Source organism: Cavia porcellus, unplaced genomic scaffold (genome assembly GCF_034190915.1).
Source record: "Cavia porcellus strain 051 isolate PalLab524CR breed Dunkin Hartley unplaced genomic scaffold, mCavPor4.1 scaffold_40, whole genome shotgun sequence".
Lineage (NCBI taxonomy): Eukaryota > Metazoa > Chordata > Mammalia > Rodentia > Caviidae > Cavia > Cavia porcellus.
In genome coordinates, this window is record NW_026947523.1 from 8,159,240 (window position 1) to 8,175,593 (window position 16,354).

At 39.4% G+C, this 16,354-nt stretch overlaps 1 protein-coding gene and 1 non-coding gene across 6 annotated transcripts in view; one reads left to right on the forward strand and one right to left on the reverse strand.

The window, feature by feature from the left end:
* The window catches only part of Tnrc6b (trinucleotide repeat containing adaptor 6B), a 237,924-nt gene that overhangs the window by 136,402 nt on the left and 85,168 nt on the right, over positions 1-16,354 (reverse strand). For 4 of the 5 annotated variants that reach the window (XM_013153092.3, XM_023565344.2, XM_013153090.3 and 1 more), the window contains exon 4: positions 14,193-14,260. The exons of the other annotated variant lie outside the window; for it this stretch is intronic. In XM_013153092.3, coding sequence (XP_013008546.1) covers positions 14,193-14,260 — 68 coding nt within the window. The remainder of the gene's footprint in view (positions 1-14,192; positions 14,261-16,354) is intronic. 5 annotated transcript variants of the gene reach the window in all.
* Positions 6,056-6,162, forward strand: LOC111757028 (U6 spliceosomal RNA). The gene has a single exon (XR_002791416.1). It is a non-coding gene; the product is annotated as a U6 spliceosomal RNA (small nuclear RNA).

The following is a 16,354-nucleotide window of genomic DNA, read 5'->3' on the forward strand; positions in this document are numbered from 1 at the left end:
AAACAAAACAAAAAATCAACCATGTCAGGCCAAATGGTTTTCTAGGTGAATTCTACCAAACTTTTTGAACAGGTAATTTCCACACTATCCTTGCTTTCCCGGCATTTGTGAGGATAAAAGGGCAATCTTAATTTCTTCTGTGAAGCTAACATATTCTTGAAACCATTCTGGATTTAGTACCAAAAACAAAACAAAACTGTAGACCAGTCTTCACTTGTGCAGACAGATGTCAAAATTCTAAGTAAAATATTAGCAAAAAGAAACTACAGCAATTTATCCATGGAGGGCTTCCACAACAATGTAAGGATGGGTAAATGACAATAATATGAAGATGGTTAAATTATCTTCATTTGCTGAACAAATATGTAATAAGTTCTTTGGGTATCAGACTATGTGCTAAATGCCAGAGAGAGAGACAGAGAGACAGAGAGACAGAGACAAAGAGACAAAGAGACAGAGACAAAGACAGAGACAGAGAGCGAAAGAGCAGTAAACCGGAAGTTCTTGTTCACATGCAGCCAACATCCTGATGAGAAAAGGGAATCCCTGACAAGGAAATCAGTTTGATGGACACAGAAGTACCTAGAGAGACTCACTTATGGTAAGACAGGAAAGGTTATGCTCAGGATGACCTTTCAGCTGGGTTGAAAAGCAACAGCTTTTGAGCCTGGTGTGCTGGCTTACACTGATAATCCTAGCACTCTGGAAGTTGAGGCATGAAGAGTGTGAGCTGGAGCCCAGTCTGGGAAACTTAATGACTTAGCATGACCCCATCTAAAATTTTAAACAGGGGTAGGGATGCAGGTCAATGCAAAGGCCCTGGACTCAACTCCTAGGACCCCCCACTCCCCCACTTCCCCCACAGAGGCAACTGCTTGCTTGGTCAAGCAACAGGAGTAATGAATAAGGCCAGTCGGCTCATTCAAACACAAGACTCCAAGGTCTGGACTCATTCATTTATGAAGCCAACAGTCATTATCTGAATACCTCCTGTGTAGTAGGCATTGTGTTAGAATGAGACCTAGTTGATTCCCAAAATGTCTAATGCATGGAGACAGAGAAGCTACTGTATATCAATGATTAAAATACAGCATAGGAGCTGTCGATGTAGCTCAGTGGTAGAGCACTTGGCTAGCATGTGTGAGGCTCTAGTTTTGACTCCTAGAAACACAGAAGAAAAGGAGTGTGTATGTGCATACATATATATGGATGGAGGTGTACATATACATATGTATAAATGACACTATAATAATGAGAACCAGACAAGACAGTGGGTTTGAGCACAGAACCTAGTGCATGCTAGCAAGGTTGTACCAATGAGCCACACAGCCCTAGCTCCTTGAGCTGAATTTCAAAGAGCGTAAGTTTGCAGTACAGAAAAGCTATAAAGGTAAAGTCTTTTCTAAGTTTTACCAACTTCAGTTATCAAACCATGACAACTAGGAAAGCTGACCAAAAAAAAAAAAAAGTTAATGTGAGAAATAAGTGTTTTTAGCATCCTTACCCCTAACAGTCAGAAGGCAGAACACTAGCCAAGACTACCCAGTACTCTGCAACACAACTTGAATGAATTATAGTTGGAAATTAGAATGTTAATAGTTACACTCTCTTCATAATTATAAATTAAAATGTTAGCAGGACTTTACGGATTTTTTTTCCTCTCTGATGTGAGAGTCTCACTGTGTTGCCCAGGCTGGCTTCAAATGAAGACCTCTTGCCTGGGCCTCCTGCGTGGCTGGGATTACAGACATGCTATCACACCCAGAACAGAAAAAAATTTCATTTTAGTCCTCCAAATCAAGGCTGGGGATGCAACTCAGCAGTAGAGCGCTTGCCCAGCATGTGCAAGGATCTGGGCTGGATCCCTCTCAACCTAAAAAAGTCAAAAATAAACAAATAAATAAATAAGAGTCCCTCAAATTCTTTACACTCAGATCTCAAAAGTTACAACTGCATTTGGAGGAAACCTTCCTTAACACTCCAAAATGAATGTGGTACCCAAATATACCACTACCACAGCATCTTCATACCCTATTGTTGTTACCTACGATTTTCCATTTTTCCCTATAACAGGGCCCCAACACCAAGGCCAATGACTGGTACAAATCTGTGGCCTGGTTCTCAGCAGGAGCTCAGCAGTGGTTAAGCAAGAGAACCTTTGTCTGGTTTGTTTTGTTTTGTTTTTCTTGTACATAGGATCGAACTCATAACCTTGTGCTTGCCAGGCAGGTGCTGTGCTACTATATCCAGGCCCCAAGAATCTTTGTATTTACAGCCCTGTAAGGTACTTGAATCATTCCCAGTCTCACAGTTTGAAAAACTGGCTTTCCTGAAAACAATCCCACTGCCAAAACGTCGGGGGGCTGCTGCTTTTATTTCTGTATCTAGCACAGAGGAAGGAATGTTTGTTGAGTAAACACAGAAGCACAGGGATGAACAGATGAATACTAGGAACCTAGGAAGTTCTAGGGCAATGGTGGTGAACCTATGGCACATGCATTGTTTTTCTTTTGAGATAAAAGATGTGAACGCATGACTTGTTTTTCTAAATTAAAATCTCAATATTCAGGTTTAACTGCAGTGTTGGCACTTTGTGACAAGTAAGTGAGTTTTGAGTTGCAGGTTGCACATTCAGTCTCTCAAAGGTTTGCTATCACTGTGAGTAGAAGACACTGCTTGTCCTATAGTTGAGAGCTTAAACACAATCATGAGGGGGGTAAGGATGTAGCTCAGTGAGTACTTGTCTAGCATGAATGAGGCCACTGGTTCATAAAACAAAAAAACACACAGGAGACAGCAAGAGAATGTAAGATAAATTGTTAGCCGTACGGTGCACCTGAAGAAAGGAGGTAGTTACACGTGGCAACACTGCTGAATAGCTTTAGGACTTTAAAGGCAGGACAGGACCAGGGCGGTCAGAATAGTGTATTTGCTGTGAGGCTAATGAAACATCAGCTCTAGGACCTCTCACTTTCAAGGGCCCCCCTAGAGGCCCCAAACAATGTGCCCAATGATCTCTTATCTTTTTCCTCTTACAATATATTTTTTGAAGTGTTTGCTGTGATAAAAAGAAAGTATAACATAAAGTTTACAATTTTAACCATTACGTGTATAATTCAGAAATGTTAAGCATATTCCCATTCTACTTGCTGTCTGGGGGACTGTGGTTATTCTGTGTATCTTATGTATAAAGTCATATAGTGGGGCTGGGGATTTAGCTCAGCGGCATAAGCGCCTGCCTTGCAAGCAGGCAGTCGTGGGTTCGATCCTCGGTACTGATAAAAATAAATAAATAAATAAATAAAGTCACATAGTACTTATCTCTTTTTATAGGTGGTGTGGTTTTCTGAAATAGGATTTCACTATGTGGTCCGGGTGGCCTTGAACCCTTGATCTTCCTGCCTCAGCCTTCAGAATGCTGAGATTATGGGTGTACTAGTATTTATCTTTTTACTTTTGGCTTATTTCACTTAGCATGTCCTCAGGGTTCATCCATGTTGTAATGCATGTCATGATTTCCTCTTTTTCTTTTTGGCAGCAATGGAGACTGAACGCGGGCCCTTGGCTGCCTTCACACTGAGCTATATCCTCATCCTTTTGTACTTTTTTTTTTTTTGGAGACAGAGTCTCACCAGGTTACCACACCTGAGCTCAAACTTGTGCTGCTTCTGCTTCGTCCTCCCAGGATGCTTAAATTACAGAAATCTGCCACTACAATCTAGTTTGATTTCCTTCCTTTTTTAAGCTGTGTAACAGTCTATTGTATGTATATACCACATTTTGTTTTTCCATTCATCTAATGAATGTGTAGACTGCTTCTACCTTTCTGGCAGTTGTGAACAGTGCTGCTATAAACATAGATGTACAGGTGCAGCCAGGCGTGGTGGCAAATGTCTGTTATCCCAGCATACGGGAGGCTGAAACAAGAGGATCTCCATGAGTTAGAGGCCAGCTCGGGTTGCACAGTGCATTCAGAGCTAGCCTAAACTGCACAGCTAGACCCTGTCTCAACAAAATAAAACAAAACACCAGAAAACAACAAGATAGATGTGAAAATATCTCTTTGAAAGACTCTGCTTTCAATTCTTTTGAATGTATACTCAGATAATGGAATTGGTGGTTTATCTGGTAGTTCTAATTTTTGGGAGACTCTATACTGTTTTTCGTAGCAGCTGCATCATTTACAGCCCCATCAATGTGCGTAAGGGCTCCAATTTCTTGTCCACACTTGTTACTTGCTTTTGTTTTTAGCAGCCACCCTAATGGGTGTGATGAGGCCATATCTCACTGCAGCTCTGACTTGCAAATCTCTAATAAGCAGTGATGCTGAGCATCTTTTCACATGCTTGTTGGCCACTTGTGCATCTCAAATATCTCTGGAAAATGTCTACTTAAGCACTTTATTCTTTGGGTTTTTTTTTTGTCTTTTTGAGACAGGGTTTCACTATATAGCTCAGACTAGCCTTGAACTCATTTTGTAGCCCAGGCTAGCCTCAAATTCATGGCAATCCTCCTGCCTCAGCCTTTGAGTGCCAGGACTACAGGCATGCACCACTGACACAGGCTGCTCATTTTTGAAAGTTGTGGTGGTGGTTGTTGAACTGCTGGAGTTCTTCACTATGTGGCTATTTGTTTCTTATCAGAATATGACATGTAAACATTTTCTCCCACTTGGTAGTGTTACCATCTCACTGTGTCTTTTCATTTTTCCTCCTTCAGTAGTGGGGAAGAGACCCAGGGGTGCTCTACCACTCATCTATATTCCCAGCCCTTCTTCCCTCCTCCCTTCTGTCTTTAGGTCTTTCTTTCTTTTGAGCAGAATTTTGTGACTTGCTCAGGTGGGACTTGAACTTGCAGTTCTCTTACCTCAGCCTCCCAAGTGTCTATGAGTGAGCCACCAAGCCTGGCTATTTTTGCTTTTTTGCCTGCACTTTTGGTGTCATATTGAAGAAATCATTGTTAAGTTTAATATTACCAAATTTTTTTGTGTTGTTTTGTTTTCTTCTACGGTTTTTATAATTTTAGATCTCACATTTTGGGTTTTAACGCATTGAGTTAACATTTGCATATTGTGTATGAGGAGGGTCCAACCTCTTTTTTTTGCATGTAAATATCCAGTTTTCCCAGCACCATTTGTTAAAGAGACTATCCTCTCCTCATTAAATGAAGACCATCTATACATGGGTTTATTTCTGCGTCTCTGAACTGTTCCCATTGATCTACGTTCTGTCTTTATGCCAGTACCACACTGTTTTGATTACTGTAGTTTTAGAATTATGTAACAAAATTAGAAAGTGTGAATCCTTCAACCTTGTATTCAGTGATGCTCTCCTCCATTTCTGATAGTCTTGCTTTGTGGCCCACACTGGCCATGAATTTGCTCTCCTTAGAAATCTCAAAAGAATTACTGGAACATGAAAGGATGATCAAATAGTGTATGGCCAAAATATGAGAAAAAAGTTTTGTAGCAATGTGTTAGGCACTGAATTAATACAAATACTATGCTGTTTTTTCTGAATTTTGTGATTACTTGTCAACTTTTTATGTTGCTATTTTCATGATTTTTCCTCATTGAAGTAATCACTAGAACACAGGGTAAAATCCCAACTCTTGTGTCATGAAGAGGCCATGGAAGGACATTATGTTAGTGAATAAGCCAGGTGCAAAAGGACAAATACCAATCCTACTCATTTGAAGAATCTAAGAAAGCTAACGAGAGATTGAAAACAGAGTAAGTTACCAGAGGAGGGAAAAGATGGAGAGGGTGAGATGGGGAGAAGTTGAACAAAACAGGTGTAATTTTATGATTAGGCAAAGCAAAAAATTCAAGTATTCTACTGCATAACAGAGTTACTACAGATAACAATATCAAGTTGTCTATTTCAAATAACTAGAAAAGAAGATACTGAATGTTCTCACAACAAAGAAATGAAAAATGTTTAAAGGGTATGCTAATTTTTTGTTTTTTCAGTACTTAATATACACATATATATATATCACACTGTACCCCCATAAATATGTATGCAAATAAAATTTTTTTAAAAATTTACATTTGGTGCTTGCTTCAGCAGCACATATACTAAAATTGGAACGATACAGAGAAGATTAGAATGGCCCCTGTGCAAGGATGACACGCAAATTCATGAAGCGTTCCATATTTTTACACCGCTTTGTTTTATTTTGTTTTTTTTTTTCTTTTTCCTTTTAAATAAAATTAAAAAAAAAATTTACATTTGGGCTGGGGATTTAGCTCAGTGGTGTGAGTGTCTGCCTGGCAAACACAAGGTTGTGAGTTCAATCTCTGGTACCAAAAAAAAAAAAAAAATTTACATTTGAACCTGTTTTTCTTTTCTTTTTTTTTTTAATCATCGGTACTGGGGACCGAACTCATGACTGCCTGCTTGGAAGGCAGGTGCTTATGCCACTGAGCTAAATCCCCAGCCCCGAACCTGTTTTTCAATTTGAAACTAATTTTCTTCTTCTTAAGGTGTATTCTCATCAAACCTATGTTCGGTCCTGGCCAGGAAAGAGAGTCACTTTGCTTGAACAGAGAGGGACATGGGGTTGGGAAGGAAGACAGTGCTGCCCCCCCCCCACCCCCAGGAGGAAGTCCTTAGAAGAGAAGATAAGCATGGGAGGGTTAGAGGCATCTTACAAAGATCCATAAAAACCAACAAATGTTCAGGCACAGCAAGCAGAGCATTTTCCTCGAAGGACAAAACTACCAACCAATGGTTTATAGGTAGGGATGCTTAAAGAAGCGCAGTGATTAAGTCAGGCCTATTGGAACACATTCGAGAAAGCACTGAATATAAAGGCAAACATGTTATAGACTGGCTTTTCTTTTGCTACTAAGAAATAAAATTCTGGAGTTTCAGGATGTTTAATAACCTCACCTCAGATTTTTGAAATGACTGAAGAATGGGGTGGGAACTTAGGGACACCTTTGTTCATTCAATGTGTATTTATTGGTGTTTTCTGTGAGCCAGGTACTCTTCTAGGCAGGCACCGAGGCAACAAAAGCTTCTGTCCTTGTAGAGCTGAAGAGCTTGCAGACAGTCTCACTGAACCTGGCCTCCACTGCCTGTCATCACACTGTGCCTCCCCTGCCCCCCAGGCGTCCACAGATGATGAGAGCAATGCAGAGTGCTTGGGATGGAGCTCCTGACCACAGCCTCTACTGATAGAAGCCCTGGGGAAAACACACTTGAGCTTCTCCTCAGGGCACCCCAGAGATTCCTGACGATGAACACACGTTTCTTTAGCTTTATTTACATAACACTAAAGATCCAAAATATTTTACAACTACACCCTAGCTGTCCATAAGTTTGTCCATAAGAAAAGTAATAAGACTTTTATTAGTTGACTCCAGTTTTCGGAAAGCTGCATGAAAGACCCCTATGCATCTTCATATTCTTAGTTTAAAAGTAAGAGCAACCCAAGCAGCTTGTAGTTATTTGAAAATATATATCTATCACATTATTTACCCTTAATGTAATTAATCCATGCCTCACGCATCCAAAACCACCTCATAAAACAGAATTCAAAACTTATTATGATTCTGAGACACTTAAGGGGGGAAAAAAGGCATTTTCGGAGAATTAAATTTTTAAGCAATTTCAATGCAAACTATAAATTTTATTACAGCAAAAAGCTTCCCAAAGACATACTAAAAAGGTTGATGGTTTTACTTTTGTCAAGCAGCAAAAGTTCCATGAACATGAAGTACCATCTACTGAACCTATTGTGGTATTTTTCAAAATACCAATTAACTTTGAACAAAAACTCACTTCTTCTCTCCCCCACTGCCACCCTGCAAAAGCTGGAAAAGATTATACAAAAGAGCCCACTATTCTTCTGATGTCCAGTTTAACACTATGTAATAAATGAATTTACAAAGAGTTCAATTTGGTACTTCTTAATACAGTTATTTCTATATGTACATATTGTTTGTAGTGGTTCAAAAGATGAAAACCCTGTGAAAATGTGGTGATACAATATACAAAATGCATGTTAAACAAAACAAAATGAACCTTTCCTGTGGCCAACTACTGAAGTTTGTGTTTTGACAGTGATTTGGAAATTTATGATTTGGATATATTTTCATTGTTTCTGTATTTTAGAAGTGCTACACAGTTGCTCAAGTTTTTTAAACCAACATACAAAACAATGATTCCCCAAAAACTGAAGTGTTGAGTGATCAAAAGTGAAGCAAGGAATATCTTTGTTTTTCGTTTGGTACCAGGGATTGAACTCACAATCTAGCACTTACCAGGCAGGCCTTTGTGTGCTACCCTAGATCCTTGGCAAAGCAAGGAATATCTAAATGAAAAGAATCTTTGTCTTACTTGTTTTGTTTGCTTATTTGTTTATTGTTTGTACTAGGACTTACACCCAAGACCTTGTACATGTAAGGTGCTCTAGCAGAAAGCTACAATCCCAATCCAAGAACCTTTTATTGAAGAGATTTAGGGAGAATAAACTTTTGTAAGTTGCATTATGGTATAAGATGAATCCGAAGGAAAAAAGAGCCATAAGTGAATAAGGAATATAGCAGGAACAGAAATAAAGATAAGGTAAGGGCAAACTGTTAGAAGTTTAGAAAGAAGTCAAATGTGGTAACACACGTCTATAATCCTAGAACTCATGAAGCTGAGGCAAGAGGATCCCCACAAGTTCAGGGCCAAGCTAGGCTACATAGCAAGTTCAAGACCAGTCTGAACTACATAGTGAGACATGTCTCAAAAAAAAAAATTTTGTTTTTAAGAAAGAAGAACAGGGGGCTGGGGATTTAGCTCAGTGGCATAAGCACCTGTCTTGCAAGCAGGCAGTTGTGAGTTCGAGCCCTGGTACTGATAAAAAGAAAAAAAAAAGAAAGAAAGAAGACCTAAGTTACTACTTTAACAAAGGTGCTACTTTGCTTCAAAATCATTTATAACAGTCTTCCCACAAACATCCAGGCCATTATAAATATCATAAAGAAAACCAAATCAAAAGTCTGCCTGTGTAGAAACTGTGTGTGTGTGCACACACATGTGTGCATGTGTGTTTCTGGGGTCTGAACCCAGGGCTTTGTGCATACTATGGAAGCACTCTACCACTGAATTACACCCACAGCCCTTTTATCTTATTTCATTTTGAGACAAAGTCTAGCTAAACTGTCCAGAGTGACCTCCAAGTTGTGATCTTCCTGCCTCAGCTTCCTGAGTAGCTAGGAATGTGCCACCATATGAGCCCAGTGGTGGTCGAAGTACTTTATCTAGAGTGATCTTCCCATAAGCATGGTGAAATATAATCAATGAGTAAAACTCTGCTCATGCTGCTTTTCTGAAAAACTGTCATAGTTTTTATATTTACTCCTGCATTAAACACATCATGCAATTAAAGCTGTGTAATCTTAATGTAGTAATTACATAGCAGTAAGTTTAGCTTGTCTGATTTGCTACGCTAGTTCTCTATTGAATATTCTCAGGAAGGGATTATATTAGATTTACCAATGGTAAATAAACCCCATTAAGAAGCAGTAATATTGAAATAACATGTGACATATTTAAAGCCATACTCTTTACTCTTTTTTTTTTTTTTTTTTTGTCTTTTTCCTTTTTATCGGTACTGGGGATCGAACTCACAACTGCCTGCTTGCAAGGCAGGTGCTTATGTCGCTGAGCTAAATCCCCAGTCCCCATACTCTTTACTCTTGACACATATACCAGAATTCTGCACAACTGATCTGAACATTGATAGTTTATCTTATTTAAAGTCTTTTATTTTTCAAGTGAGTTTTGTACATGCTTAGCAATATTAGCCTGACTGCTAAAAACACTTAGTCCTATTGAAATAAATATCACAGAAATAAAATGATTTTTTAAGGCTTCTAGAACCTATGCTAGGCCTGGAGATGTGGCTCAGTGGTAGAATACTTGCCCAGCATGTGTGTGAGGCCCTTGCTTTCATCCTCAGCATGGCTTTAAAAAAAAAAAAAAAAAAAAGTCATACTGCTTTACTGTTTTCACCCAATTTGTGCTGCTAGAACAAAATTCCCAAAACTGGGTAATTGATAAAGAATAAAATTTTAAAGCTAGACATGGTGGTGGATGCCTGTAGTCCTGCTAGTAGGGAGGCTAAAGCAGGAAGATAGCTTGAGCTCAGGAGCTTAAGACCAGCCTCAGTCTCAAAAAACAAAACAATGGACATGGTGCCACATGACTGTAATTCCAACACTTGGAAGGCTGAGGCAGGAGGATCACTGTGAGTCCAAGGCCAGCCTTGGTTACATAGTGAGTTCAAGGCCAGCCTGAACTATATAGTGAGCCCCTGACTCAAAAAAAAAACGAAACAAAAAAGAACAAAACAAAACAAATTTATGGTTGAAATGTTAAATGAGGAAACAAAACCACAAATCATCAGCTAACAAAATAAGTTCAGTCCTAAATCTTTGTAAGAATGTGCATGCTATATTAATCCTGTGTTCCACTGGACTAGAGTCTAACAGTCATTCAAACAGATTGATACCATTGAATGGCAGTCATTTTAGAAATCACTTTGGAAAAAAAAAATGAAGTTGGATTTCAGGGCCTTTACCTGAGTAAATCCTTGGGTTTTTTGTTTTGTTTTGTTTCACTTTAAGACTGAGTCTCGCCAAAATGCTATACTATCCCACACCACACACAAACTTAAGAGCCAGTTCAATCAAGAGTCTAAATGCAAAAAATAAAGCAGAGAAATTAAGGTGTTTTATCACTACAGGGTAGGAAAGACTTCACCAAGCAACATAAAACATGGAAGCCATAAAAGCTGGCTGATTTTACATGCCAAGGGTGGTGATCTATGCCTGTAATCTTAACACTCTGGGAGACTGAGGCAGGAGGACTGCAAGCTTTAGCAATGCTGGGGAACTTAGTAACTTAATGGGACTCTGTCTCAAAATTTTAAAAAGCTGGGAATGTATGATAATGTGAAGGCCCTGACACTTCCCCAGAAAAAAAAAAAATTTTTTTTTTTGTCTTTTTCTTTTTTATCGGTACCGGGGATCGAACTCATGACTGCCTGCTTGCAAGGCAGGCGCTTATGCCGCTGAGCTAAATCCCCAGCCCCTAGAAAAAAATTTTTAAAAGGTCTGCTACTATAAAAACTATCCCAATATAAAATGTAAGACTAGAAGAAAATACTTAAAACATTTTAACAAAGGTTGTATCGAAAATATATAAAAAGAGTCCTACAAAGCTATAAAAATAAATAATTCATTAGGAAAATGGAAATACATGTAAGTAGATGAAACACAAAAACAGCCAATAAACTAACAAAATATATTCCTTAGACTGGACAGAGCAGCCTGTGCCTATAATCCTAGTTATTTGGGAGGCTGAGGCAAATAGGTTGAGTCTAAGGACAGCCTGGGCACCTCAGTGAGACCCTTTCTCAAATAAAATTGTTAGAAAGGGCTGGGGCTGTAGCTCAACGGTGGATCACCTGCTTAGTATGTCCAGTGCCGAGTGTGACCCCAGCACTATAAACAAAGAAGAACTGAAATAAAATATATAGAAAATGTTCAAGAGAATAGGAAGGGGAAGGAGAGTAAAAAGAGTCTCTTATTTCATTTTCCATATTTACTATTTACTCTTTGACAAGCATGTATCACTTTGTTTTGTTCTATTCTGTTTTGTTTTGTGTAGCAGTGTAGAGGACTGAACACAGGACTTCTGCACTGCATTACATCTCTAGCTTCTAAACAGTTTTTTTTAAAACAGGGTCTTGCTAAGTTGCACCCTTGTCCAGGCTGGGTTCGTACTTGTAACCTTCCTGTTACAGCCTCACCCCATGTAGAGATTACAGGTGTGTGCCACCATGCCCAGCTGAATGGAAATTTCATAAGGCATTCAGCAATGTGTCACCTCTAACATCTGTTGTATAATATTCAGTTCCTAGACTGCCTACCCAGATTCAAACATGTTTATCAAATATAGTAATAATAACTGGGCAACTGCAGTTCTGAAATTGAAAAAAATAAATTTTTAGGGTGGGTATACGTGTACGTGTAGGGGACTCACAGGCAGACAGCTTGCTTAGCATGTGTAAAGCCCTGGGTTCAATCTGCAGTACTGATTGTGTAAATAATAAAAAACAATAAATAAATGGATATTTTGAAGATCTTTTTGTTTCCTCAAGCAAAAGAAACTAGCACCTTTGCTTGCCATGGGTGGGTCTACTGAGGAGCACTTACTAGGAAGATTCATTTCTGCTTCACTGCTTCAGTACAGGACGGCAGACCAGTCTCAGGAAGGATGAAAACAGAACTCATCTGTGAAATCCGCCCCAGGGTGTGGGAACCTTGGAGGGTAAAGACACCGCACAGGCCATCTGAGTCTTCCAGGGCTGTCTGAAACTCTGAAAGTGGCACAGCACTCGGTGTTCAACTTAGAAGCTGACGGTGTTTCCTGAGTAGGAGGCCACCGAGTCAGGACAGCAGCTGCGAGAGCAGGTTCCTAAAGACTGGTCTGTTTGGGAAATGGACATCCACTAGCGAATGGAACTTTCACCTGAAACAGGCTTTATGCCATTTCCATTGTTTCCCCCAACTCCTTCTTACTCAGGAGACTGGTTCTGAGGAATGCTGTTTTGCTAGCATGGTAGTTTCTAGGAACACTGTGCCTGAGGATGGTAAAAGATCTAACAGGACAATACTATAACACACTTTAGGGCCAGGGTGGGGTGGGGTGGGGTGATAGCTCAATGGTACAGTGCTTGCCTAGCATATATGAGTTCCAGCTTCTATCCCTCGCTCTGTCAACAAACCAACCAAAAAATCTGGCTTCAAATCCTCAATTTCATTTTAAGCTACACATCATGGTCAAGTTACTCTTGATCTCTGAGTAAAATAAAGACAATAAGCTGCAATGAGTGAAAATGACAGATTAAACATTTTCTAAGCAGAGCATCTTGTGCACAGAAAGCCCTTGCTGAATGGAGTTACGATCTAGACCTTTGACTAGAGTGTGGGGTTGGGGAGAAGATGGGAAAAAAAGCACCTGAAGTATTTCTCCTGTCATTTCACTGGGGCTAGCTAGACATCTGGCATTCTAATTTGCTAAGATGAACTGATTCCATCAATCCATGCAGAATATAAGTGCATTTGCCAGAACACAGCAAAGTTGGGATTTATATTGTGAGCTATTTTAAAAACTGCTAGGTTAGCAAATTAAACTGACTGTGAAAATATCCTGGTTTCCATTCACAACAAATACAAGACAAGCCACTTTCCTTTAATGCCTCTGGCCTCATAGTAGCAGTCTATTCTGCACAATTCATTCCTAAAGGCTTCAGAGACATAATTTTTTTAAGGCATACTAAAATTACACTATTTTCTAGGAAAAAAAGATGAGGGAGAGAAATTTTCTACAGATTTGCAGTAAATTCCCTGAATCACTGTCCCATTCAATTTAGGAGACTACAGTCTAAATAAAAAATAGTAGTTATGTCAGTACTTTACAGCAGTCTTAAGTGTTTTTCCTTTAAAAGGGCTATGAAAAACCAGTCTGTTCTACAACACAATTTTTCAAATTTTGTGACAGAGGGAGGAGGAAAAAATCTCACTGCCACCAGAAAGCTACCAAGCAGACTCCAAATTTCAAATGTAAATCCACTCACCCTTTAAGAAGTCAGAGGAGAGATTCTAAATTATTTAAAATGTTGGTTAAGTAATATTTATGATTTCCACTCTTGTAAGGAAACAATTTGTTATTTAAACAATGATCAGAAGTGTAAATAACCAAATGGAATTGGATTTCGGGAAGTACTATTCAAATAAATTCAAGCTTGGAATGTGAGGAAGTGTTAATTTAGTTCACTTCATAAAACACTACTAAGAAAAAGATGCACCATTTTATATTTTCTTTGGAAAACAACCAAACAGAATTAGTTCAATTTGCAATATCCTGAGCCTTAAAACCTCTGCTAAAAGCAAAACATAAATTTTGATTAGTCAAGTGTGAAAAACTACAAAGACAACTTATTTGTCCCTCCAGTTAGTCAGTCTATAAATAGAAGCAATGCATTAACAGACATCAAAGCAACTGGTGAATTCCATAATATCTCCAATGTACATATCTCCCCAGCAAACATGCTCCTAGCATGGAGAACCCCAAGTGCTTCCAAAGACCTGTAATGGGACCCTTCTTAAATAAATCAAGACTCACTGTTTGCTTTCTTCACCAGGAGGTGGGGTCTTGCCATGCCCTTCCATTACAAAATCCTCCTGTTCCACCTGCAAAGGCAAGCACCATAGGTCAGCAGCAGTCAGTAACTAAGGTGCGACTCACTCCAGGGGGCCAGGCTCTGCCCCGTGCACAACACTGGGCCACGGCAGTACAAGGCCCAGGACAGAGGCATGGGCCTAGGGTTTGCAGTCCTCACGTTTGCTTAAGGCAGTTCTGCCATGTGACTAGATTTGCAGAATGACAGGAAGCATGTTACTCTGAAACTCATGTAACTATGACAAAGGATTACATGAACATAAAAAGAGGGCTATGAGTCAATGAGAAACTGGAGCCTACTAGAATAATCTGCAAAATAACTGAGTGGGAGTTTCACTGTGAAACACATAGATGGTTCCTAAACATGAAAAGATGCCTAATCTCATGTCAAGAAAATGTAAATTAGAACCATAAAGAGATAAACTATTTCACAACCATCAGGCTGGCTGAAATTATAAAGTCCAGCAACTCCAAGTGTGACCAAAGAAATAAACTTAGTGGGCTGAGGATTTAGCTCAGTGGCATAAGCATCTGCCTTATAAGCACGTGGTCGCGAGTTCAATTCCTGGTACCCACAAAAAAAATTAAAAAATTAAAAAAATAAAGTTAGTGAGAAGGTTAAACATTTGAACATGTATAGACAAACTACTAATTGCATTTGAATTTATATATATATATATATATATTTTTTTTTTTTTCCTTTTTTCTTCTGCAACACTAGGAATTCAACTCAGGGCCTTCACATTGAGTTACATCCCCAGCATTTTTTTTTTTTTTTTAGTTTTTATTTTGAGACAGGGTCTCACTAAGTCACTAAATTGCCCAGGTTAAGCTTAAAATTGCAATCTTTCTGCCTCAGCCTCCCAGAGTGCTGGGATTATAGGCATGTGCCACTATACTTGGTAGGAATATTGTTTTTCTAGTACTGAGGATTGATCTTAGCCCCTTCACACTGAGTTACATCCCCAACCCTTTTTAATTTTTTGAGATGAAGTCTTGGTAAGCTAAACTGCCCAGGCTGGGCTTACGGTTGTGATACTCTTGCCTTAGCATCCTAAGGTGCTGGGATTGCAGCATATGTTATATACCTGCCTAAGCAGTTTTATCTTTAACAGAAGAAGTACAGAAACACATATCCATCAATAGTAAACAGACAAATAGGCAATGATGTTTTCAAATAGTATTAACTGCACTGCATGAAAACGAATGAGTTAGTTTTACACTTCAGCCTGGAGGAGTCCCTGGCAGTGGCACACCCCTTCAATCCCAGCACTTGGGAGGCTGAGGCAAGAAGGTTGCTGTGAGTTTGAGGCCAGCCTGGAATACATGGGAAAAGAAAGAAAGAATGCGGAAGGAAGAAGAAGGAAGGGAAGGAAGTGCAGACAAAGAGGAGGAGGGAAGGTAGAGGAAGAAGAAAGGAAGGGAGGAGAGAAGGACAGAGATTGTTGAAGTCTAGCGTGGGTAACTTCGTGAGACTCTGTCTTTAAATTTAAAAATGGGTCCACTGAAGATGTAGTTCAATGAATAAGCCCTGGGTTCATTTCTCAGTACTACCAAAAAAACAAAAAATAATAATTCTGAGACTGTCTTTGAAGACTGAATAGCAGTTGGTCCCAATACAGCCTGAAGAAGCTTACAAAGTTTATTTAGCTCCCGTGCTAAATAGTCCTCTCTTTGCCTTTGCCTCATCCACCAACTCTGAACCCCTGGTGCCATGCACACACTCATCAGCCCTCCGTAGCTTTACCTACATGCTGCCCTTGATTCCTGGAGAACGGGTTCAGATCTCCCACCAACCACCATGGATAACATGCTCTTTAGATGCTGAGGTCCCTTTTGCAGCATAGTATTTGCATATAATCTATACACACACGTTCCCACATATTCATTCATTAATGCTAGTATGTGGAACTGAATTCACTATAGCATGTGGCTCTTGCACTTAGCTACATCCCTAGTCCTTTTTAATATTTAAGACAGGGTCTCACTAAGTTACTTAGACTGTTAGGATGGGCTTGTACTTTCAGTCCTCCCGTCTCAGCATCCCTGAGTGCTGGGTTTACCCATGTGAACCGCCACACCCAGCTCTCACATTCACTTTAAAT